General features: G+C 42.8%; 1 protein-coding gene across 1 annotated transcript in view; it reads left to right on the plus strand.

Annotated features, from left to right (window-relative positions):
• NPAS3 (neuronal PAS domain protein 3) overlaps window positions 1-24,880 on the plus strand; it is a 954,908-nt gene that overhangs the window by 915,701 nt on the left and 14,327 nt on the right. Inside the window, exons 7-8 of the mRNA XM_070358708.1 lie at window positions 6,650-6,843; window positions 11,077-11,183. Of these exons, the coding sequence (XP_070214809.1) occupies window positions 6,650-6,843; window positions 11,077-11,183 (301 nt within the window). The remainder of the gene's footprint in view (window positions 1-6,649; window positions 6,844-11,076; window positions 11,184-24,880) is intronic.

Below are 24,880 nucleotides of genomic sequence, written 5' to 3' on the forward strand. Positions count from 1 at the left end.
AGCCCTTATCTTTCAGCAGGTTGTGGGCCACCAGAGCCCCCATCACTTAAAAATAATTAGCTAACTCTCCCACCCGAGCTAGTGATTTGATGATCTGTATGCTGAACCAGACCTCTACAGGGGAATAAAAGAAAAAAGACCAGAGTGCCAGAAGGAAGCTTAATTTTTAAGGTAAATTTGGATTCCTTTAAAGGACAAGTAAAAAAAAAATCTCTGAAGATGCTCTAAACCTAGGGAATCATAGTTTTTTTCCTGCCTGCAGCTTCTTGGTTCCTCCCTGTGCCTAGCCTTATTCTGTGCTTTACATTATATGTGGAAAATAATGCACATAATACTTAGCACTTCCTTTTGATAAAGAAAATGTTTCATAGGGCTAGTAGTGAGATTTATTCCTAAAAGAATGGAGAATAGCTTCCAGATGTATTTTCCCGTCACGGACTTTCTTTCCTTAAGTATTGACAGAGGGGAGGTTTTATCAAGGTCTTTGTGATGGGCTTGTTTATAATGAGAAGATATTAGTGGAGCGCATCTAAGTGTTTATCACCAACAGATGACAGAAAGGAGCATATGGCAGGAAGAGAAATATATATTTGTCCAAGAATCATGGCTTGTTAACACTCCCACATTCGTCCTAAACTCCGTGATCATGTACTCTCTATATGGCACACGCTCACTTGTGTCCAAGAAGAAAACTAAAAGTCAGACACTGATTTCTTCAATGTGGAACTGTCAAATGATGCTAATTTGGACATTTTTATCAAAGATGGTGGGATTTCCACTCAGAAATCCTGTGCTTACTGCTTCACTGTTGCTGGTGTCCGGGCAGTGCTGTGTAAGGGGTTTAGAAAAATATGGGCTTTAGCATTTTTGCACAGCTCTTTATGATAAAACAAGAACAATGAAAGGAAATGTGAGAACTGAGCTCTTACATAAAACTGAGCTCGGGGTTCAAGAATCTTTTCACTCAGAAATCTCTTTTGAAGAATGTCTGTAGATTAAAGACCAGACCAACACAAACCTTTAGGACACAGAGGCAATTTTTACCTGGCGTTGGCCAAAACCAAAGCACCGTTCCAACTCAGATAGGACCCCTAAACCCCTACTGATTAATTCTTAAAGTAAACTCTGCATTGATTAGCTTGCAGCTGTCCTTGGAAGCTCCTGCCCTCACCATGGAGCTGTCAGGGGAGGGGCAGGTAGGGTAACAGCACAGTGACAGCCCCTCTACTGAGCAGTAGGTCATAGAATTCTCTAGAACTTAGACAGAACCCTAGGTATCAGTACCTGACTCTTATCTTCCCTTTTATATCTGAGGAAACGCTGCCTTGGTCAAGCTAGAGGACGTGCCACAGGTCACCAGAACCAGAACTGAGATCAATTGTTCTGTTTCCCAATTCAATGTTATTTCTAAGCCACAGTATTCCTTTCACTTTAAAATTATTATTTTTATGGTTTCACGGTTCTTGAAATCATATTAGTATTTAGGTTTATCTACTTGTATTCAACATCATTTCTCATTCACCTGCTTAACTGTACAAAAAAAGCCATCCCATTCTTTGGGATATTACCACGGGGCCTGGCGACCATGTGGCAAGCTTAGCATTTATGCCAGAATGGAATTGTGGGTGGAGAAAAAGGGGGCTTAGAGTTTTCAGAAATGGTCACTTTTTAAGCAAAAGTAATCATTATAGAGTAAGAGAAATTCAATTTAGAGAAGTTAAGTTGCTTTAGGCTTCAGATACTCAAAGGGCTGGCATGGTGGGAGGATGCCTTTGGTGTTCTTCTCTTATCTATGTTTTCTCTGTTGGTAATTCCATTGAATTGCTTGGTTTTAAGTATCACCGCCAGTCAAAAAAAAAAAAAAACACCAAAGTGAAGCACAAACCAACCAACCAACCAAACAAGTCTTCAACCATACCTTCATCTCTCATCTCTTAAGCACTCAACCCCTTTTTCCAACAATCGAAGGACACCTTCCCCAGCATCTCCCGAGGCTGCTCAAATACTAAGTGTCCACAGGGAAATCTTTTTCATCCCTTTGCCAGCAATTCCTGCATTCCCAGTCACCTTTTGGTCTACCATCATCTTCTATGACACAGGCTCAAAATCACCATGCTTCTCTCCAGGTCCCATTACCAACTTCTACTGCTTGTACCTAGTATTTGCCCCATCTCTGTCTCTTCTGCTGCTGCTGCTGCTGCTGCTGCTAAGTCACTTCAGTCGTGTCCGACTCTGTGCGACCCCATAGACGGCAGCCCACCAGGCTCCCCCGTCCCTGGGATTCTCCAGCAAGAACACTGGAGTGGGTTGCCATTTCCTTCTCCAATGCATGAAAGTGAAAAGTGAAAGTGAAGTCGCTCAGTCGTGTCTGACTCTTCGCAATCCCATGGACTGCAGCCTACCAGGCTCCTCCATCCATGGGATTTTCCAGGCAAGAGTACTGGAGTGGGGTGCCATTGCCTTCTCCGGTCTTTTCTGCTAACCCTCGTTGAAATGCTCCTGGCTCCCTGGGTGTCTCCAATAGGTTATCTTTTGTATTTGTTTCTATTGTACTTTATATTCCAGCCCTTTTCTCTATCTGGAACCCCTTTTACCATTCCATGATTATATCTTATGGCAGTTTTAATTTAGTGCCAGTTTCATGTAGCCTTCCAGATCCATTCAGTCAAAAGTATTTTCTGCCTACCCTGACATCCCCAAAATTTCATTCTATACCTTTCCTTTGGTGCACACTTTTTATTTAAGAAGATAGTATTTTTTTTTGAACATATACTGTGTATCAGGCATATACCCAGGCACTTTGTATACATTTCTACTTAATCCTCTCAGCAGCCCTATATCCCAGAGGTCCATGTTTTACTGGTGTTGGATACAGCTTGGACGTGGGGACTCCACTCCCTGGGTGATTTCAATGTGTAGTAAGGTTGAGAACCACTGGTAGAAGTCCAAACACTTTAGCCAGACACTATCCTGTAGTAGATATCACCTCTGATGTTCTAAAAAACACATGTTGGACCCCAGCCCAGTCCTACCTAATTAGAATCTCTGGGGCAGGGAGCCTTGGAGTCCATGCTTTAACAACACTGCACAGGAGATTCTGTCATATAACCAGAATGCAGAAACCACTTGAGCAGACCCTATGTCGTCTCCCAATCTTAATATATTAAGAGTAATTGTTTGTTTCCTCTCACTGTATATTGTCTGTAAACTCTTGAGAACTGGTTTACATTTGATCCACCTTGGTCTTCTCTCTGGTACCTATCAAGACTCCTTGCATATGTTTTAGAAACTAAAAAACCAAAAGAGTGCCCTTTGATGACCTCATTAAGAAAACAGAAGACATCTTTACAGAGTACTTACTCTCTGTACTAGGTTTTTAATCCCTAATATGCTGACCTGAAAGTAAGCAAGTCATTTCAATTCCCTGAGCATCATAGTTGCATGACTATGCAGTGCCAGAGCTAGGATATGAACCCAGATCTTCTGATAATACTTTTTATCCAGCCTCAGGCCTTCAAAGCAACTACAAAGTAAAACAAACAAACAAACTGTTTGATACATGTTCTCGCCATGTTTCTAAAATCTAAACATAACTTCTCACAATGGGAGGGAAAAAAATTGTTGGCCTTATGAAATGGATTTGGGGGAAATACCATAATTTAACCCCAAAATTAATTACACGACCTAACATATCTTTTCTTCTCTTCAACCTCACTCTCCCCCACCCCCAGATGAACATACACTCAGACAAACACACTCTGATGTTCTTTGACATTTCTTGACAACTGCTTTGTTTATTGCATTGGCGATTTTCTTAGGTTTTTTTTCCCTTCTTAGTTTGTATAGTTTCTCAGACTTTTCAAATAATTTGGGCTTCTGCCATATATGAAATCATTTCAAAGGTTCATATACAGTTTACTTAAGGCAGTAAATTGGCATCTGGTATAAACTTCTAATGTTTTGGTGCAATATGAATATGCACTTAAAACGTATAAAAGCATAACAAAGTTGAAATGACGCTCAAACACAACCTGGTGCTGACAAGTACCCAGTCATGTCCAACTCTGCAACACCATGGACTGTAGCCTGCCAGGCTCCTCGGCCCATGGGATTTCCCAGGCAAGAATACTGGAGTGGGTTGCCATTTCCTTCTCCAGGGGCAAACACAACCTGGAAACATGGATTCTAAGCTCTCTTTGCCATTTCCAAGCCCGATGATTCTGGTTAGGGGAGGAATGTTACAGAGCCACTTTCCTCACTTAAAAACTGAAAAGGAGAATGACCTAAAATAGACTCTCCCAATTTTTCTCCCAAATACAAACGGCATGATCCTTTAAAGCAATAATTACTTATTTGGCCTGTGGTCAAGATCAAATGTATCATCAGTCCTTATCCTTATTATTTTTAAGGGCAAACAGAATTATAATGAAAATTTTTATACTTCTTTACGATTTAGAAAGTGTTTACCACAACTGCCTCCTTTGACTTTCATGACATAACTGCAGAATAGTCATTATTATCCCCATTTCACAGAAAAGAAAGAGATGCAGTGAGGTAGAGTGGCTTTCTCCAGGAGAACAAAATCAGGAGATGGCAAACCTAGGTCCCTGCCCAACCCAACTTTTGACCCCTTTCAACAGCTCAGTGGCCATGGGCAAAGCTGGAGGAGATCAGAGGCGGGTGGCTCTGACATGCACACAGCTCCCCAGTAGCCTGCCTGGCTTCCTCAAATGTCTGCTACCCCAGATGCCTTTAAATTGCTTTGGAAGAGAATACCAAGTGGGGATTTATTTAACATATCATTTCTGGGTGTGAGTTTTCCTGAGCATTTATAGATCTGTGTTTTTCCAAGAAGCTGAGTGTTCCTGATAAAACAAGACAGATAATGATAAATGAGCATCTATGTAAGCCTAGCTGGGAGGAGGACCAGGGACTGTTAACACCCCTCCTGTGAAGCTAATCCCATTTCTTTTAGCTCTTTCTTTATTAGTTAATGAGGTCTTGCAAAAATATGTGTCTGTGATGATGTTTTAGCATCCTTGCCTCTAGGAACATTTTCAAATATTCATAAAGCAGCTCGTCTGACCAAAGCTGAAAGCAAAGGTGCATTAAGCATGAATTTAGTCAACTTCAATGTGGGTGGTCAAAAAGCTGCTCCTAAAATAACCTAAATAATCCTCCTCATTGGTTTCCAGATCCACAGCTCTGGGCTCAAACATGAAGGAGGACAGGGAAGAGTACATTTAGAACAGCCAGGACTCCGAAGGGCGGCCCCATAAGCTTTGATCCTGCTTCCTGACTGACAGCAGAGTGGCTTTGCTTTTGGAAGACTGAATAACTTAAAAACACAATGAAAAAGGAATTACCAGCCTAGTCCCTAGGAAGGAGAGCAGATGCTAGTTCTTATCGCTCCAGGGAGGTCAGAGACCCACTTCCCACTTCAGTTTCCTCCGACAAAGAGGGAAAAGGAGACTCTCAAAAGGTGTCTCTGGTGCTCACGGGTGCATTTGGAGAGGCAAACCAAACACAAAAACTCGACCAGCTACAAAACTGAGCTCCAAGGTACAGGGAATGGTGGCAAGTACTTCTACAACCTGGTTTGGAGGGTACTCCACGCTGTCACAGGGCACGAGGAACCCAACTAGGGTACACACACACATACATATACACACGTGCCTTCCGTCACCCAGAAGCAGGGCCACACAAATCCTCATTCTTTCTATCTTTTTATGATTTCATTTTCCCAAAACATTATTTAAGGAAACTCACATTGTGACTCATCTCCTGTGTTCAATTCATAAACAAAGGAATTTTTTCAAAAGATGGCTTTATAAAAACGTATCACTGAAAATAATGTGAAGATGATGAACCAACTTTGTTTGGTTCTGGGTGGGTGGCCAGGACTATCCATGGCATACTTTGTCTAAGAAACCAAAAATCGCAGCACACTGTTCTCCCTCCTGTTTCTGAGCAAGTACTTCAGAGCTGTCACCAAAATGGTGCAAGCCTTCCTGATCTACTGCCCTAAGAGCTCAAAGAACAAATCATACGCTGAGGTCCTCTGACCTTTGATCCCAGAGGGCATTGTGATAAAGATTGGTGTTACATGTACAGGTAACTCAGCACTGCCTAACATGGAATGTCTATGCTCAAAAGGACACATTCATGTCATTGTCACTGAATCTCTTAATCACTGGAGTCTTTGGCTTTTTTGAGAATGAAGGAAAGCTCTGAGCCACACTTCTGAAGAGAGACGTCCATGGAATCCCGTTCAGTAGAAATGTGGAGAAGGACACATATCGTCCACTAGTAAGGGATGAAAATGCAAACATTTCTGTTTGCAGCTCAGGGCTCACTTTGTCCTTTTATCTTGTTGTGAACTTCCTCTAAACCTGAAAAAAAAAATAAGTCCTGAAAAATAGCAATAGCACAGTAATAATGCTGCCCTGAGAAATGCTCAGAGTACAAGACTATTTCTCTTTTGTCTCTTGCCTTGAGGACACTGAGGGCACTTTGACAGCCCTTATGATTACACCAGATTCAAGCTAACATTCGTTATTCCAGATGCGATTCTGCATTTCTCAAAAGAAGTACTGTTACAGCCCGGATGTAAATTTGACTGTGTCCTGTACTTAATGTTCTATTCCAGGTGATTCACATAACGGGCCGGCTACGACTGAGGGTGTCACTGTCCCACGGGAGGACCGTCCCCAGCCAAATCATGGGGCTCGTGGTTGTGGCTCATGCCCTGCCTCCCCCTACGATCAATGAAGTCAGAATTGACTGCCATATGTTCGTCACTCGAGTAAATATGGACCTCAATATCATTTACTGTGAAAATAGGTACTTCGTTTTTGTTTTCATTTGCCCTGTTGTATGTTGCACATTGGTAAGGGCCGGTGTTTTCAGCAGTCTGAAGGATTTTACTCTCCCAATGAGGCTCATTATAAATCCTGATCTTATTTTTAATGGCTGCTTGGACTGACACCAACCATGCTTTTTATTTGAAATTTACATCACTGCCCTGATTTACATTAGGGACAACAATGGGATGAATTAGGATACCCAGGCATCCATATGCTGTAACTGAGACCCATTTTGGCCGAGAACCCAAGGAGAGAGCAGGACTGAGACATTCTTGGCAAAACAATGCAGCGAGAGCTATCTCCTAATGCCTCAGCCAGACCCCCTTCCTGACTACTGCAAGGGCCCAGCCTTATGATGGGCAGTGTTCACACGGGCATTGAGTACCTTCTCCTAGTCAGCTCGGGCTGGTGGGACTAATCCCCATAGACCAGGTGGCTCAAACAACAGACATTTCTCACAGTTCTGGAGGCCGAGAAGTCTAAGATCAAGGTGCAGGCTGACGAGGTTCCTTTGGTGGCAGGCTGGGGTAGGGGTGGGAGGTGGGGGTGCAGGGTCGGGGGTGTCTTCCTGGCTTCTTGCTATGTTCTCATATATGGGAGGGCAAGCTCTGATCTTTCTCCGTATTATAAGGACACTAATCCCATCATGGGGGCTCCACCTTTATGACCTCATTTAAACCTAATTACTCTCAAAGGTCCCACCTCCAAATACTATCCCAAGGTAGGAGTGGGGGTGTAAGGACTTCAATAGACAAATTTAGGAAGTACACAAACATTCAGTCCACAAAGCATGTAGAGAACAAATAAGAATTTGAGATTCCCTAGAGGAAAAAAGACAAAAAAGAAATTTGCAGAACTCTTCAATAACACTTCATAAGCCTGAGGATTTCACTTGGATAGATTAAAGAAAGATGACCCATCATATAAGTGACTTGGCAGCCCTTCCTCAACACTGAGCTTTTACAAAAGGACTTTTTAGCCTCTGGTTAAGAAGTTCACTGTTTCATTAGGCACAAAGCAAGGGACAAGGAGATGGGACAGTGCCCCTTCAGACCTCTCACCTAGAAGTCACCAGTCTATCATCAGGCTGATGTGAGGAAGAGAGAATCTCGGGGCAGGAGGAGGGGGTGGAGGGGAGGTGCTCACGTGTGGCTGTGGGAAGGAAGCTTGGCAGTGTTGTTCCTCTGTGGGGACAGGATTGGGGGGTGGGGGTGGGAACAAAAGAACAGGTGGTCAAGTGGTTTAGGAAAGTGATCTCTCTCCCAGGCCCAGACATGAAGAAGACAGGCAGTGCCCACATCCAGTCCATTGGGAAGCGCTAAAGATGTTGGGATCAAACTAGAAATGTCTGCCCTTCCCAGTCAGGCTTTGATTCAGAGGAAAGGATTCACTGGGAAGAGATAACCCACCCAAGCTTTAGCGTGTTCAGGCAGGGAGAAGATATCATGAGCCTGTCACTATTATCTAATGAGTAGTTCAATCTATTTGTCAAGTTTTGAGAGTATTTATTAAAATTCTTATCACCATGACTATACACCTACCTGGCTATGTGCAAGGCATTCTTCAATGGCCCCAGAGAATCAGGAAGATGAGTTCAGCAGAATGAGTAGCTAGAGTTGGCCAGGAATAGTAGGGAGTGCTAACATTTATTGAACACTTCCTACACCCTCGGCGGCGTGCGAAGCACATTGAAAGCGCTATCTCATTGAAGCTTCAGGACAGTTCTGGAGGCTGGTGTTGCCCATATCCACCAGTGCCAGGCAGTGTCAGCTTAGAGAGAGAGGGTAAGTGTCTTGACTGAGGCCAAGACTTGAACTCTATCTGTCAGACTCAAACACCCTAGCTCTCTCTGCAGGACCTCCCTGCGCTCCCTGTCTCTAATTTCTCTTCAGAAGCCAGGTTAAATGGTATGGAAGCGGTCCAAATAACCACTGTGGGGATCTTTCATATGTGTGCACCCATGAAAGAGAATATACAGCCCATAAAGCAGTCTCTTCTGTTTTAAAATGTACAACATTGGATACCCAGGGAGGCGGCAGACAGTCAAAGCATGAACTATAGCTTTGCGTCTTTGAAAACAAATGTCAGTTCCCTTGATTGAGAGTTCTACGAGCACCACTCACCACCACCAAAAAAAAAAAAAAAAAAATGAAGCCTCATCTCATTTACCTAGCTCCCAGAAATCCTTAAGCCATCACTTAATTCTCAGGCCTGTGGTCACAGGTTGATTAATTCTTTTGATGCACTCCATGGACTTGGGTGCCTGATGGTGCCACTCTAGTAATTGAGATCACTTTCTATGGCCCACTTCATGTATCTTTCCTCCCATTAAAACATGTCTTTTTTTCCACAACCCCTTATTAGCCAGTATAATACAGCATTATTTCCCTACTGAAGATGACAGTAATTATTTAAAAGGACCCCTGTTAGAAGTAATTGCATATTTAATCTGAGAGAACAGCATATCTTGTGTGCCCAGCACCATGCTACATTCACATCATTTCATTCATTAGTACCCTCACCAGCCTCTGAAGTTGTTTCACAGATGAGGAAACTGGGTCTCAGAGTATAGGTTGTCATCAGGATTTTGATCCTGATATACAGGTTGTCAGACTGGTCTAGGGTTTTCTACACATAGATGAAGAGGTCTTTGAACACAGAGCTCATCACATTCACCTTGATAATAGGCTCTGGGAGTACATAGAAGTGTTTCCATTGTTTTGAAGGATTTCATTCAAATAAAAAGTAAACTAAAGAACTCTCTTCCCTAAAGAACCGGGTGCCTTTCCCCAGGGTTCATTGTTTACTTAGGGAATTGCTAACTAGAAAACAGGGGCCTCTCCTGGACTCTCCTCAGAATACCGGGACAGCCTTGGGCAAAGCCAACCTCTGATGCTTTCAGAGGATCCAGCAAATTCCAGAAACACCATGGAGGGAATGAGGGCCTTTAATGACATCCTTATTCACTCGTTTGCAGAAAGGGGGTGTGAACTGTGCTTGGAAAGCAACTAATGGTTTTAGGAAAACACCAGCTGATCTGTTTTATACCAAAAAACCAAGGACTCGTGAGAAAACACTCCAAGAATTCTATTTTGGCCAAAGATATGATTTAAATTGCTAGACACTGAGAAATTCACTCCCTGGGTAGGGTATTTTCATTATATCCCATATTATCCTGGTTTGGTTTGGTTTCTTATTTCCTTGCCTTTGGGGGTCAGATTTCATTCCCCCTGCAGCGCTCTCACGGGTTTCTTCAAGGTGTCATAGCTAAAGATTCACTTAATATTTGATAAATCATAAAACATAAAAAGCACAGGGGCAGTAAAGAGAATCAATTAAACAAGAGATAAATTCTCTCTGGGACGGACGAAAATGAACCTGAACTTGGACGGGGAGGAAGAGAAGCAGCATTTCAGCGCGTTTGTGTAAACCAGGCAGATTCCACACCCCCCAACGTGTTTTCCAATTTTTGTTCTATTTTTCTGTGCTCCTGCCTGAGGACATTGGCGTCTGGACAATCAATGACAGAGGCTTACACACACGTACAGTCGAGCACGAGCCCAGCAGAGCTGCCGAAATGGTTTAAAAGTTTCCGTGTGGAATCCACCACAAAGTCCCAGTTAAAAGGGCTAGGAGTGAGAGCTGAGCTCTCAAATGACTCAGACAAAAAAAGATAATACCCCCAGGCATCTGTATGTCTCAGCATTTAAATTATATCCCTTGAAATGCCAATTTGGATTTTGTGCCAAGAAGTAGTTGAAGCCTTTTTTCATGGAAATACCCAATAGAAGACCAATCTGTTTAAATGAAAGGTGTCTCTAATCATTTGGTATAAACATAACATGTTTTTATTTTATTATGTAACCTTGAATTATCTTAGCCTCTAATGAGGATCTCGTATTGTTACTGATTCTCAATAATTTCATGGAATTATGTTGTCTAAATGCATATTCCGAAACTAAAGAAAAAAAGAAAAACCTAGTTAATTATTTCAACACAACTGCTTGATCCAGCGCATTTCTGGCTTCAGAAAAGGACTGTTACATGTTAAAGAAAATTAATTTTATCTAAAAGGGGTTTTCCCTCAGTGCCAAGTCCTCGCAGGTACCCTGGTACAAGGAAAATTGTCAGTAGATCTGTTTCTAAGTCACTGAACTATTTGTATATTTCCCTTGCTTCTGATTTCCAGCCTGTATTCTTCTCTTTGTAGGATTAGTGATTATATGGATCTGACCCCCGTAGACATTGTAGGGAAGAGATGCTACCACTTCATCCATGCCGAAGATGTCGAGGGCATCAGGCACAGTCACTTGGACTGTAAGTACCTCCGGTGCGCGGGGACAGCCCAGCTGGGGTCCTCTCTCCTGGATGCTTTTTTTTTTTGGTTTCCATGCCAATTTCTCCCTTCACATCTCCTGCACATTTGAGATGACTGTCAGTGCACAGTGAGAAAAAGTGAGACATAAATCACTTCAACTTGTATTGGAATTAGATTGAAAGCTGGATCTCGGGGCCCGGAGAAATTGCTGGATCTGTAGGTGCTCACCCCGGATTTCGTGGTCTCCTGTGTGCTCTCTCCCATGATGTAATGGGGGGACCTTTGTCTTAAGTGCCTTCTCGACCCTTTCATTTTCTACAGCTACTTCCACTCTGAAATTTGTGGTATCCGTTTCAAAATAGACGTGGGAAAAGACAAGTTCAGCTAGGCCAGAGCCTCATAAAAATTCCTACTTGACTATCCACAGACCTGGGATGGGGAGGGGGAGGGGAGGGGCAGAGTGTGGATACTGCAGCTCTCAAAGGTGCTGACTTTTCACTGTATTTCTACAAAGAGGGTTATTTAGAGAGGCGGGTACCTCCATGTCCCGTCTCTTGGAAGGGCCAAAGTCATCTCAGCTCTTTGAGTCTGGTTCCCGGCTCCTGACCAGCAGGCTCACCTCCAAGGCACCTTTTGTGGGTGTTTAAGCAAAGCCGGGCCAGCAGAGCTCCGCTGGGTCCACACAGTGACTCACACACCAGCATCCTCATGTACTTTTCCCTCATCATACTTCAAGGGGCTGTTTTCACTGTGAGCGCAAGGGATCTCAAGTCCCATCGGGAGGCACCGTGGCCCTCTTAGGAAGAAGCTCTCTTTTCCATTGAGAGGTCCTTTTTATGACCATTCCGTAGACTCTTCCTAGAAGATGCGGGCTCTGCCATCTACATTCCTAGAAGGTTCTAAACCCAGTTCTGAACTCTGGTTTTAAATGCGTGCCAGGGGACACAAATGAGATGGTCCAGCTTGAAACGGAAGCTTTTATGTAGTAGGATCAGCCGGGTGGCCTCTGTGTTAACGTTGTCTTCCCTTTCTGGCCATGGTTGAGGACAGCTGTTTGAGCTCTCTCCGGCCCTTTGCAGTTGTTGACTCGTTTCAAACTGCGATCTTCAGAAGCATGATGGAGAGACAGTAAGCTAGCCGGAGTCTCAGAGTGTGAGCACCTCGCGCTGTGTGTTGAACCCTGCATTAGCAGCACTGGCGTGGGAACGGGGTCAGTGTCAAGCTCTGTATGTGCTGTGTCTCTGGGAAGAGGCTGGCTGCGAGGCAGCTCTGGCAGATTCTACTCCCAACCCTGAGTGCGTGCCTTGGTATGGCTCCTCGGGGATTTAGGGAGCCCACTTGTTGCTGAGAACAAATGGGTGTCGGGTATCACAGGAGCAGATGGTTCTTCAATTAATTGAGGGGAAAAAAATGATGCTGTTTCCTGAAAAGAAACATCGGGTTCTTTGTAGCTGGGAATTTAGAGAAAATGGAGAAAAATCAGGATCTTTGGAGGAAGCTGTGAGTACATTTTGTGATGCAGATATGCCAGAGATTCAGACTTTTAAAATGAATGCATGTTTGTAAGACACAGTCATAGACCATGTGCGTGTATGTGGATTTGGGGTGGGGGGGGTGCTTTTCCATTCTGGAATCTTAATCGAGGTCTAAATTCAGAAACCTGATGCTGACAAAAAAGAACTTTGTCATCCTCCGTTATTATTTGGAAAACGTCATGCTATCTCTCTGGGATTTGATTTACAGCTTGAAGAAATACAATTCCTCAGGAACAGTGAGCCAGGGCAGTTCATTTCTTCCCATAAAGCAAAGGTCTCCAACAAATACATTTGAAGCCATCCTTTCCGATCTACTTTTATCTCGTTTTCAGTACCTGGAATAATTTGAGCGTGCTGAAAATAAACAACTCCGTCCACCATTCAGTATTGTGCTAGTATCCTAATTTTCCTGGTATCTTGCCAACTAATAAACACAGAAGGTATGCTTTCAAATTCTGTGATTTTTTTTTTTCATTACTTGATATTGACATACTGGCTATTGCTTTATGATTTTGTCTGCTAACAATGATTGACTTCAGTCTTTCAACTCTTATACACATGACTTCTAATTTTAAGTTCTTTTAATAACCTTAAACGCATGAAAAACAAATAGAATGAGCTGATAATTCAGCACAGTAAAATACACTTCACATATTTAGCTATCACGCTGTGGAATAACTCCACAATGTCAAGTAGCACACAATTAGTAAAACTGTAGGGGGAGGAAAAAGGAGTGTTTTGATCCTGAAGAATTTTGATCCTAATCAGATTGAGATTTCAGCGTTCTTGTAGTGCTTAATATCTTCAATCACACACACACACAAATCAAACCGATGCCAGTGTCAGCTTTTGCATTCGGTGACTGAAATAAAATGCTAAAATATACAAATGCATCTCGCTTTGTACAATAAACATTAACATCATTATAAAGTAAGATTGAGTCTAAAACTGTGTGATGGAATGTCTGATGTTTACCTAATTCTCAAACCAAAGCCAGCCCAGTAACAAAATGACAGAGCATGTAATAAGTCTTGGTTGTGTAAACACTGGAAGAAAAGGCAAAAAGCCAGCACAGCATCTTGCTTGTCCAGAGCCCTAGGCTATTACTGAGCGATGCCTCAACTGTGCCTTCTTGGCAGGAGAAGGTCATGGTGACATGGAATCAGCTCAAGAATAAGATAGAATTCTAAAACAAAGGGATGGTTAAAAAATAAACCACATTAACTCTTTAGCTTTTCCTCCTAAAGCTATTGGCACAATTCCTGGCTCTGTCCATGAAAGGCAGGTTGTAGTCATCTGATCTTACTTCTGATATTTTGAGATCTGTCTTCTGCTCCAGTTTATGGATAAAACTTTAAAAAAAAAAAGACTTGACAGCCTTTGATAACTCAAAATGCTATCTTTATCACTCAGATCTATTTTCCTAGCATAGGCAACTGTAAATCTATAGATGAGCTTGTTTCTAGAATAAGAAAAGTAAAAGGAAATCTCAGCTGCACCAGGTTTTGACACCTCTGATAAAGTGAACCAAAAAACTTTGGACCATTTACTCTGCCACTAGGTTCACATGAGACACCCGAGAGGTCGCTGGGTTCCAACATGAAGAATCACTAAGAATTGCATTATATACGCCAATACAGTGGGTTAGTGAAATGACAAAATCACGGGAGTTTAGGTCCTCTTCCGTCACACTGTGCCAAAGACCTGTGTGATACTTCCTTCTTTATGCCACCTCACTGGAGTCACTGAACCTAGCTTCATTGATTCTTCAGGCCAAATTGAGCAAATCAACATTTTAAAGTTTGAACTTTAAATCATCCACATTAGCAATGATTTGAGTCCCTTTGCCTATCACCCTGAAGCTTTCCAGGGTTCCAAGGTGGCGTTAGTGGTGAAGAACCCGCCTGCCAATGCAGGAGATATAAGAGACTCAGGTTCTATCCCTTGGTTGGGAAGATCCCCTCGAGAAGGGCATGGCAACCCACTCCAATATTCTTGCCTAGAGAATCCCCATGGACCGAAGAGCCTGGTGGGCTGCGGTCCTTAGTGCCATGTCAGCCTGGAGTCACACACTCCCCTTACCTATAGGAATGGCTCGACCCTCCCCTGCTGTGCCTCTGCCTACAGCCCAGTAAATGGAAGGGCAAACCATTAGTGCCACCCAGAGAAACATGCCTCGTGTTGTGCTTTCGTCCCCGTCTACAGAAGATGCTCCTTTTGCCTTGAGATATCCTTAGGTTCTTCCCGGGTCACATCAGCAACGACTCTTACAACCTGGAAAGAGTGGCCTGAGGGGAAAACTTCCTTTCTCTTCATTACAATGCGTCCCAGCAGCAAGGCTCAAGGCTCTGCACAGTGGAGCCTTAGGGGAGGAAAAAGGAGCTCGAAAGTATAGAAGTGGCGTCAGTTTTCCCTTCCTAGAACTGGGCCCAGGATGAGAAAACTCTGGCAGGGTTATTTCAGAAAGAGAGGAGGACTTCCAGCTTGTCTATGAGATCATTAAAGTTAAAAAGCACCACCTACCCAATGCATTGGGGAGGTGTTAAAAAAAATACAGTAGCCTGTTTCTTTCTTAATTACAAAATTCTATACTTCCGAACAAAACGAATACACAGCTACCTGGCATAATGCATTCCATGCTGTTTTGCATCAATAACCCCTACACTTCCCTCCTGAAGGCGTCTCATCGCCAAATGCAAGCCGACTGCTTAATGCAGGACTAATTAGTATACCCCCTTCCAGTCTGCAGGCCCTCCATTGTAATTCCTTCCCAGCTCATTTTTTTCCACAACCGAGCATCAATCAAAGTAAGTGCCCTGCCTGCCTAGGAAACACAAGATGCCCTGCATGCATTTGTCATCTGCCACACAAACAAAGGGGGAATTGAATTGTTGATTTGGGTATGCAGCCATTGCCTGCAGTAGAGGAAGGCTCCAGTGAAGGAAGGAGGGAAGGTGTAGAGTTTGCTGGGTGGGCCACGTGCAGATGGCACAGCGGATGTATTTTCTGATCTTGGATTTTTCCAAGGCTGGGTCTTCAGGGATTTAGCTGCCACCTGATCACTGGCTGGACTTTCCCCCCGCCAAAGCAAATGAGTTTTTTCCTCTTCTTCCATATGAATATGAAAATTCACATGAAAGGAAATGCTCGTAATAGCTGGCACGTCTGCCTTTTTTCAGAAGCCAAGTCAGCCTAGCCTGTCCATTAACTAAAAAGATTGTCACACGGAGACAAAATTAAGTCAGGCTTTTATGCAGGAGCGAATTAGTATTATTACTTTACACCTTTTTTTTTTTTTTGGCAAGTGCTGATTTGGGTTTCTAAGTCCCAGGTCAGGCACACAGAGAGAACAGAGACCAGCAAGGGCCTGCCCACCAGCTGGGTGCCACTGCTCCATTGCATTCTAGAAATGCCAAATTTCAGGCCAAGCCTCAGGTTTACTGAGACCAAACATGCAGTTAACAAAGGATCCCTAGCTGACTCACATTCATGTAAAAGTTTGAGAAGTACTGACCTCACTGGTATTTAGAAGGCATTGTTTTACATGGAGTAAAATACAGATCAACTAGTGATCTTAAGGAGTTCATTTATCCCCCCTCCAAGAGGTGAATTTTATTAATAGTAGTAAAAATGTGAATAGTCAAATGGCTCTGAGGGCATCTCAATCAGTGTTCAAATCAAACAAGCATGGTAACTCGATTAAGAGTTCAACTTCTTTATAAGCATATAAAGTTTTGAGTATCAGCGGAGAAAGTTAATAGGGTAGAGATGGTAGTAACTGTCAACTTGTAAGCAAACGTCAGTTTTTTCCCCAGGTTAATATTTGTCTAGGTACTTGATGTGTGAATAGGACAGCCATATTTTCCCTGTTCAAGGTCATCTAACATTTGTGAGTATTTACTACAGACAGTTATTATAATTGTTATATAATTGATTATATTCTTTGCAGCCAAAGATGGAGAAGCTCTATACAGTCAGCAAAAACAAGACCAGGAGCTGACTGTGGCTCAGACCATGAACTCCTTATTGCCAAATTCAGACTTAAATTGAAGACAGTAGGGAAAACCACTAGACCATTCAGGTATGACCTAAATCAAATCCCTTGTGATTATACAGTGGAAGTGAGAAATAGATTTAAGGGCCTAGATCTGATAGACTGAGTGCCTGATGAACTATGGATGGAGGTTCGTGACATTGTACAGGAGACAGGAATCAGGACCGTCCCCATGGAAAAGAAATGCAGAAAAGCAAAATGGCTGTCTGGGGAGGCCTTACAAATAGCTGTGAAAAGAAGAGAAGCGAAAAGCAAAGAAGAAAAGGAAAGATGTAAGCATCTGAATGCAGAGTTCCAAAGAATAGCAAGAAGAGATAAGAAAGCCTTCTTCAGCGATCAATGCAAAGAAATACAGGAAAACAACAGAATGGGAAAGACTAGAGATCTCTTCAAGAAAATTAGAGATACCAAGGGAACATTTCATGCAAAGATGGGCTCGATAAAGGACAGAAATGGTATGGACCTAACAGAAGTAGAAGATATTAAGAAGAGGTGGCAAGAATACACAGAAGAACTGTACGAAAAAGATCTTCACAACCAAGATAATCATGATGGTGTGATCACTCACCTAGAGGCAGACATCCTAGAATGTGAAGTCAAGTGGGCCTTAGAAAGCATCACTATGAACAAAGCTAGTGGAGGTGATGGCATTCCAGTTGAGCTATTTGAAATCCTGAAAGATGATGCTGTGAAAGTACTGCACTCAATATGCCAGCAAATGTGGAAAACTCAGCAGTGGCCACAGGACTGGAAAAGGTCAGTTTTCATTCCAATCCCAAAGAAAGGCAATGCCAAAGAATGCTCAAACTACCACACAATTGCACTCATCTCACACGCTAGTAAAGTAATGCTCAAAATTCTCCAAGCCAGGCTTCAGCAATACGTGAACCGTGAACTTCCAGATGTTCAAGCTGGTTTTAGAAAAGGCAGAGGAACCAGAGATCAAATTGCCAACATCTGCTGGATCATTGAAAAAGCAAGAAAGTTCCAGAAAAACATCTATTTCTGCTTTATTGACTATGCCAAAGCCTTTGACTATGTGGATCACAATAAACTGTAGAAAATTCTGAAAGAGATGGGAATACCAGACCACCTGACCTACCTCTTGAGAAACCTATATGCAGGTCAGGAAGCAACGGTTAGAACTGGACATGGAACAACAGACTGGTTCCAAATAGGAAAAGGAGTACGTCAAGTCTGTATATTGTCACCCTGCTTATTTAACTTATATGCAGAGTACATCATGAGAAACGCTGGGCTGGAAGAAGCACAAGCTGGAATCAAGATTGCCGGGAGAAATATCAATAACCTCAGATATACAGATGATACCACCCTTACGGTAGAAAGTGAAGAGGAACTAAGAAGCCTGTTGAAAGTGAAAGTGGAGAGTGAAAAAGTTGGCTTAAAGCTCAACATTCAGAAAACAAAGATCATGGCATCTGGTCCCATCACCTCATGGCAAATAGATGGGCAAACAGTGGAAACAGTGTCAGACTTTATTTTTGGGGGCTCCAAAATCACTGCAGATGGTGATTGCAGCCATGAAATTAAAAGACGCTTACTCCTTGGAAGATAAGTTATGACCAACCTAGATAGCATATTGAAAAGCAGAGACATTATTTGCCAACAAATGTCCATCTTGTTAAGGCTATGGTTTTTCCAGTGGTCATGTATGGATGTGAGAGTTGGACTGTGAAGAAAGCTGAGCGCCAAAGAATTGATGCTTTTGAACTGTGGTGTTGGAGAAGACTCTTGAGAGTCCTTTGGACTGCAAGGAGATCCAACTAGTCCATTCTAAAGATCAGCCCTGGGATTTCTTTGGAAGTAATGATGCTAAAGCTGAAACTCCAGTACTTTGGCCACCTCATGCAAAGAGTTGACTCATTGGAAAAGACTCTGATGCTGGGAGGGATTGGGGGCAGGAGGAGAAGGGGACGACAGAGGATGAGATGGCTGGATGGCATCACCGACTCGATGGATGTGAGTTTGTGTGAACTCCGGAAGTTGGTGATGGACAGGGAGGCCTGGCGTGCTGCAATTCATGGGGTCGCAAAGAGTCGGACACAACTGAGTGACTGAACTGAACTGAACTACAGACAAAGTTTTGCAGTATTGCTATAAAATCTCAAAAATGCCTAAGATATGGGTCTTCACCTTCAAGAAGCTTACATATTAGTAGAAAAGACAGCATGAAAATGGCCCAATTTGAAAAGGTGGCATAAAGAGAAGACAATTACATTATGCTGTATAAACAAAACACAGGCGCCCCAGAGGTGGGGGCAACCAAAGGAGGATGAGACGTTCCAGAGGAAGCACACTCTCCCCAGACGTTGAACCGTGGTGGCGAGAAGCCAAGAAGGCAGGAGATATGGCAGGGGTGGGGGTGGGGAAGAGCAGGTGGTAAGGGCATCCCAGGCTTCAAAGAGCACATGAGAGGACACAAAATACAACCTACGATCTTTTCTCTACCGAGAGAGGAAGTCAGATGTTCGATTTCACTGATACATTCTAATACAATTCAGATCCAAGCAGTCCACTCTGAAGGAGATCAACCCTGGGATTTCTTTGGAAGGAATGATGCTAAAGCTGAAACTCCAGTTCTTTGGCCACCTCATGCGAAGAGTTGACTCATTGGAAAAGACTCTGATGCTGGGAGGGATTGGGGGCAGGAGGAAAAGGGGACGACAGAGGATGAGATGGCTGGATGGCATCACTGACTCAATGGAAGTGAGTCTGGGTGAACTCCTGGAGTTGGTGATGGACAGGAAGGCCTGGCGTGCTGCGATTCATGCGGTCTCAAAGAGTCGGACACAACTGAGTGACTGAACTGAACTGAACTGAATACAATTCTAACATGGATTCCTGGGGTTTTCCTTATTACTATTTCAATTAGTAGCTGCTTTTTATTATCATAAAAAGAAACACCTGATATTTGAGAGAAATGAGCCCATTGCTATTGTAAAGCACTATCCAAAAAAAAAAAAAAAAACTTCTAAATCATCCATTTTAAGCAAACTCAAGTACCCTAAATAAAACTAATTCTATTACTTCTTACAAAATTAAGGACAAGATGACATTGTATTTTTTTAATTATTTTGCTTGAAATATAGATTTAATGACACCCTGCATACCTCCCAAAAAAACCTTCAAAATTTTCAATTAAAACACAAATGAGCAACACAGGATTTAATTTGTGTATGTGTTGAGCATACAATGTTTTCCCATTAATATAGGGCTGACTAAGGAGCAGGTGATTTGAACCTCTTTGTGAACGCCCATCCCCTCTCTGGCCTCCTTGAGTTCTTGGGGCGGCGCCAGAACCCACCTATGGAAGTAATAGAAAACCCAAGTAAAAATGACATAAACTTTCTTTGTAAATCATCTTCACTTTCCCTCCATGATCAAAGGACAACTGTAGCACTGCCAATGAATGTGCCTCATCGGACAGTGTCCAAAGTCAGGAGAGGGTCAGCTGCTACTTTCTGTTCATTTTCTGAAAGAAAATATCCCTGGAGGCTCTCCAGGAAAGTCTCATTGTCCAGCGCTTCATCAAATGCCCCAGCCTCAGTCACGCACTGGACGGAATTACCATGGCTGGTTTAAACAATCAAGGTTTATCTCCCTGAGGCATGGTGGAAGCCCACCACACATTGAGCCCCAAATGAGAGTCCTTTTACTCAAAAAGAAGCAGCAGATTTGCTATTCAGAGGACAATCAATGATGAGCGCACCTGGGAGAATCCGTAATGTTTTCACAATGAAGCACCAGGATTTCTGACAATTTAACAGAACAGGTGAACAGGTGAAATGTGCCTAAGCTCCTTTAAATAGTCCCAATTTTATGGAACACTCGTCTGTCCATACCTATGCCTCACCACTTAGACATTTCTTGGTAGAGATAGTAGACTTAGTGAAGTAACTCTATCTTGAAACACAGGATCTGCCAGGGACATAAAACAAACCTGACTACAAGATTCACCTCATCGTTTACCTTTCTGTAGGTCTCCCTACATCCCAGTACTTCATTTGCATTTTTAAAGGAAGTGAAGAATTCACCCAAGCCAGGATGGACCCGCTGTGTATTCACGGGCCTCCACTTTCCATGAGTCATCCTTGTGATAAACTTATTAGTGAAAGTGACTGATAAGCATCTGTCTCCTGTTTAAAGGCAAAGAGAGGCAAATCCTTACTTTCAGAAGACAGAAAACTTTTTCAACAGTCTCCCACGGTTGAGAGACTTCCCCCTGAATCTCGCGGTTCGTGGTTTCATCACATTCCAAACCTCAGTCAGTGCCCGGGAAGGGAAACGAAATTTCTGAGACCAACTGAGACTCAGACAGGACAGGTGGGCAACAGGCTCTGCTTCCTTTGCTGTCCCCCAGTGTTGGCACCAAAGTCACCTTCAGCAACATCATTTCTTGGATGAGTGAATAAATTCACTGTTTCCCTGATTTCCTGGTCACAAACCTTAATTCCATGCTGAAGAGTTCAGTGTTCCTTATATAAGAAATCCCCACCCAAAAAGATGGTATGAGGGCTAAAAAATACTGTATTCTTAAGTGTCCCAGGTCAAGAAGAGCAGGAATAGAGAGTACTAAAACTTCCTGGTTGGACTGAAACAAAAAAAAAAAAAAAATCTAAGATCTCAGATGTCATTCTTGCCAACCATCACTTTGATTTCCAGTCCTAGAACATGATCCTCTCCATGTTAAAGCCTTGGTCTCCAGTTCTGCACATTACAATCAACAAAAGGGGAATTTATTTTTTAAATTTTACTAATTGACATGTTTTCAGTCAATGGAAAGTTTTCTGCATGATTCGATATTAACAGTTAATAAAAATCTATCCATCAGCGGTGGTACAGGAAAAAAAAACCTCTTCTGAGGTTATAAATCACACAGATAGCAATTGAAGCAGGGCCTGTCATTAGGGTATTAGGGGGAAAATCCATAGATGATGCACAGTCATTCACAGACCATCCACACACGCACGGCCTTCTGTCCTTAAGCTCTAACTCACATTAAGTATCAAATATTGTTAAACTTGACCAAATATTGCTCGGCACATAAATTTACAAAAAAACTAAAAACCAATTTGTGGATGCCTGCTCTTTAAGACATCCACCTCACTAATTGCAAAATCTATAGGAAAGTCTGCATGGCATCAAAGCCTTGCTTGATCCTGTGAGCAGTTCTAAATGAAAAACTGTCTCTATTGCAAGTAAATAAAGCACTTAGTGCACTGTTCCTGGCTCTAACGCTGTTTCTCTTGTGGGTTTTGAAAATGACCTTCCTGTAAGCATCAAGGACTATAACTTTTTAGATAAAGAAACTTGTTCTTGTTTTAAGTCTATGTCAGGTTCATTCCCCTATAGCCCACAGTTTTCAAAAGCAGAGGAAAAAGTAATCCAGAATTAAAAAAAAAAAAAAATCCTGTTTCCAGAATGAAGTTCCCTGTCAGCCTGCCTTGGGCCTTAGGTGGAGAAGCAGAGATTAAAGAGTCAGTATTCTTTTTCATGTTTCATCTGCCAGTTTTGTGGATGTAGAAAGAAAACCAGTGGCTATAGCTAAGCACCCAACTGTGGTATTAAGTCAAAAGTGCGATTCTAGCACACCCCCAGCTTTCCATGCTCTCCACATTAGTGAAGTCGAAAATAATTTTTGAGTTTCTAGCAGAAAGCCCCCCTACTTCCCCGCTCCCCATTCTCTGCAGCCATTGATGAAGGTAGCTCAAGCGCGGGGGTGGGGATGCAGGGTGAGCCTTGCCGCAGATGCATCCCCATATCACCATGGTGATAATGAAGCTCTTTGTCCAGCTGTGTGAATGTCCAGTGTGAACTCCCCGATGATCTCACCATTTCCTATTGATTCTATACTTACCTGAATACACCAAGTACTGCAGCTTTTCAATGCATATGCAAACCTCTAAAACGTCCTTTTGTGCAATAGTCTGCTAAAAGACCGCTTTTGAGATGTGTTCTTCATCTCCTCTTCAAACTGAATTAGACTGCTTCCTTCTTTTGAAGGCACAAGTAACTCACTATTTAGAATCTTTGGCTTTGATTTTGTAAAACGGCCCAACAGGAAGAGAGCATGTTCTCTTTTTTCCTCCATATTTCTGAAGGCAAACTTGGACTGATTTGTTTTGATTTACTAAGAGAGTTATGTTGCTGTCACAGACACAGGCTTCCTTTATGTCCTTTCAATCATCAGTCTATCTCTGTGGACACAGTTTTCCCCGGGAACACTGAAATCCCTCTGTTGGTCACTGCGTGCAGAGCCATGGTTGTGCACTCTGGCAAGAGCTCATCGGATTTGAAGGGGGTTGGGGGTGGGGTGGGGAGGTTTTCTCTACAAGTAGGACATTTCTTGCATGCCTGTCACTAAGCGCAAACCAAGAGACCAGGTGGTTTTTTAAAAAGATAGTCAATCGAGCTGAGCATCCCGTCTTTGGGCATAAAATACATAGGTAATGTAAAAAGTCACATGTTTTTCTTTGAACTATATTAGCCATTTCCTTCACAATTAGAGGCAGGTGATATTTTGACGCTTAGAGACAAAAATGGTCAGATGAGCAGGGCTGGAATGGTTCAACCAGGAAGATCTAAGTCTCTCCTAGTCTCTGATCGCTTCTCACAAATGCGGGGTCAGCCCTGTCCTGCAAAGCACAGTCTGTAACTCAAAGGTATCTGTAGCTTGGAAGGTGGGACAGCGCTAGTGACAGCTTCTTGGTTTTTCTCAGAGCTGAGCCATAGCAGCTGAAAGCAAGACTTCGGAGCTTGAAAGAGCATGTTCTCATGCAGCAGCAGAGGCGTCCACAGTTATGCCTGGGACCAGCCAAGACTGTAAGGGCATCTGGGAAATTTACACACTCAGCCTCCCTGGTCTTCACGCTTACCCTCCAAAACCTAAGACAAGGCCATTTCAGTGTTTCGAGATCCTTAAATAAAAATTAATCCCTGGACTTCCCTGGTACTCTGGTGGTTAAGAATCTGCCTGCCAATGCAGAGGACACAGGTTCGATCCCTGGTCTGGGAAGATCCCACGTGCCACGGGGCAACTAAGCCTGTGTGCCACAACTACTGAGCCTGTGCTTTAGAACCCACGTTCTGCAGAGAAGCCAACGCAATGAGAAGCCCGTGCAGCACAACTGGAGAAAGTCTGAGCACAGCAATGAAGACCCAGCGTAGCCAAAAATAAATACTTAGAAATTAAAAAAAAAAAAAGATTAATTCCTATTGCCCAATTTTAAGGACATCGTTCTAGAAATGTTATGATGTGATCACTGAGTTCAGTAGGCACACATAGGCTACTCTACCAAAAAGTTTGGACAGCAAAAATAAACTTTGAGATTAATTAAAGAGAAGATGCCAGGTTATGTTTTAAAAGTACTCAGACCATATCATGGAGTAAGACTAAAAACATGATCCACATGAATATTCCTCTCTCTCGGTTTCTTCTCTTTATAGTTTGAGCATATTGTTATGAATGTTCTCCTGGGCTCATGGGTTTGTTGAGTATCTATCTCTTTTCAAGGGACAACTAACTATTTTTTAAGGACTTCTGTATCAAATAACTTTGTGTATGCATGCTTAGACATGTCCTACTATTTGTGACACCATGGACTGTAGCCTGCCAGGCTCCCTTGGACTCCATGGGACTGTCCAAGCAAGAACACTAGAGTGGGTTGCCATTTCCTTCTCCTGGGGATCTTCCTCACCCAGGGATCGAACCCGTGTCTTCTGCATTGGCAGGCAGATTCTTTACTGCTGAGGCATCTGCAAAGCCCGTATCAAGTAACTTACATCATGCTTATTTCTGTTTTTCTCCACGAAAGGGATTTTGTAAAATAGACTAAAACAGTCTCTCATTTCTCTCCATTATTTAAAGCTAGAATCCCAAAATAAAAATAACAGCCCTGGATTAGTGAGAATTGAGAAAGTTTTTGTGTTTATCAAGTTGTCTAACTTACTACAAACTAAAAATCCCTTTCAAACTGGCACCAAGGTGGCTTTTCTTCTTGAGCTGATTAGAACCACATGAGCTCAGGAAAAGCTGTCAGATCCTGCCTCTGGCACAGCTGGAATGATCCAACTGATTTGCTAGTAC

The sequence above is a fragment of the Bos mutus genome, chromosome 21, assembly GCF_027580195.1.
Source record: "Bos mutus isolate GX-2022 chromosome 21, NWIPB_WYAK_1.1, whole genome shotgun sequence".
Taxonomy (NCBI): domain Eukaryota; kingdom Metazoa; phylum Chordata; class Mammalia; order Artiodactyla; family Bovidae; genus Bos; species Bos mutus.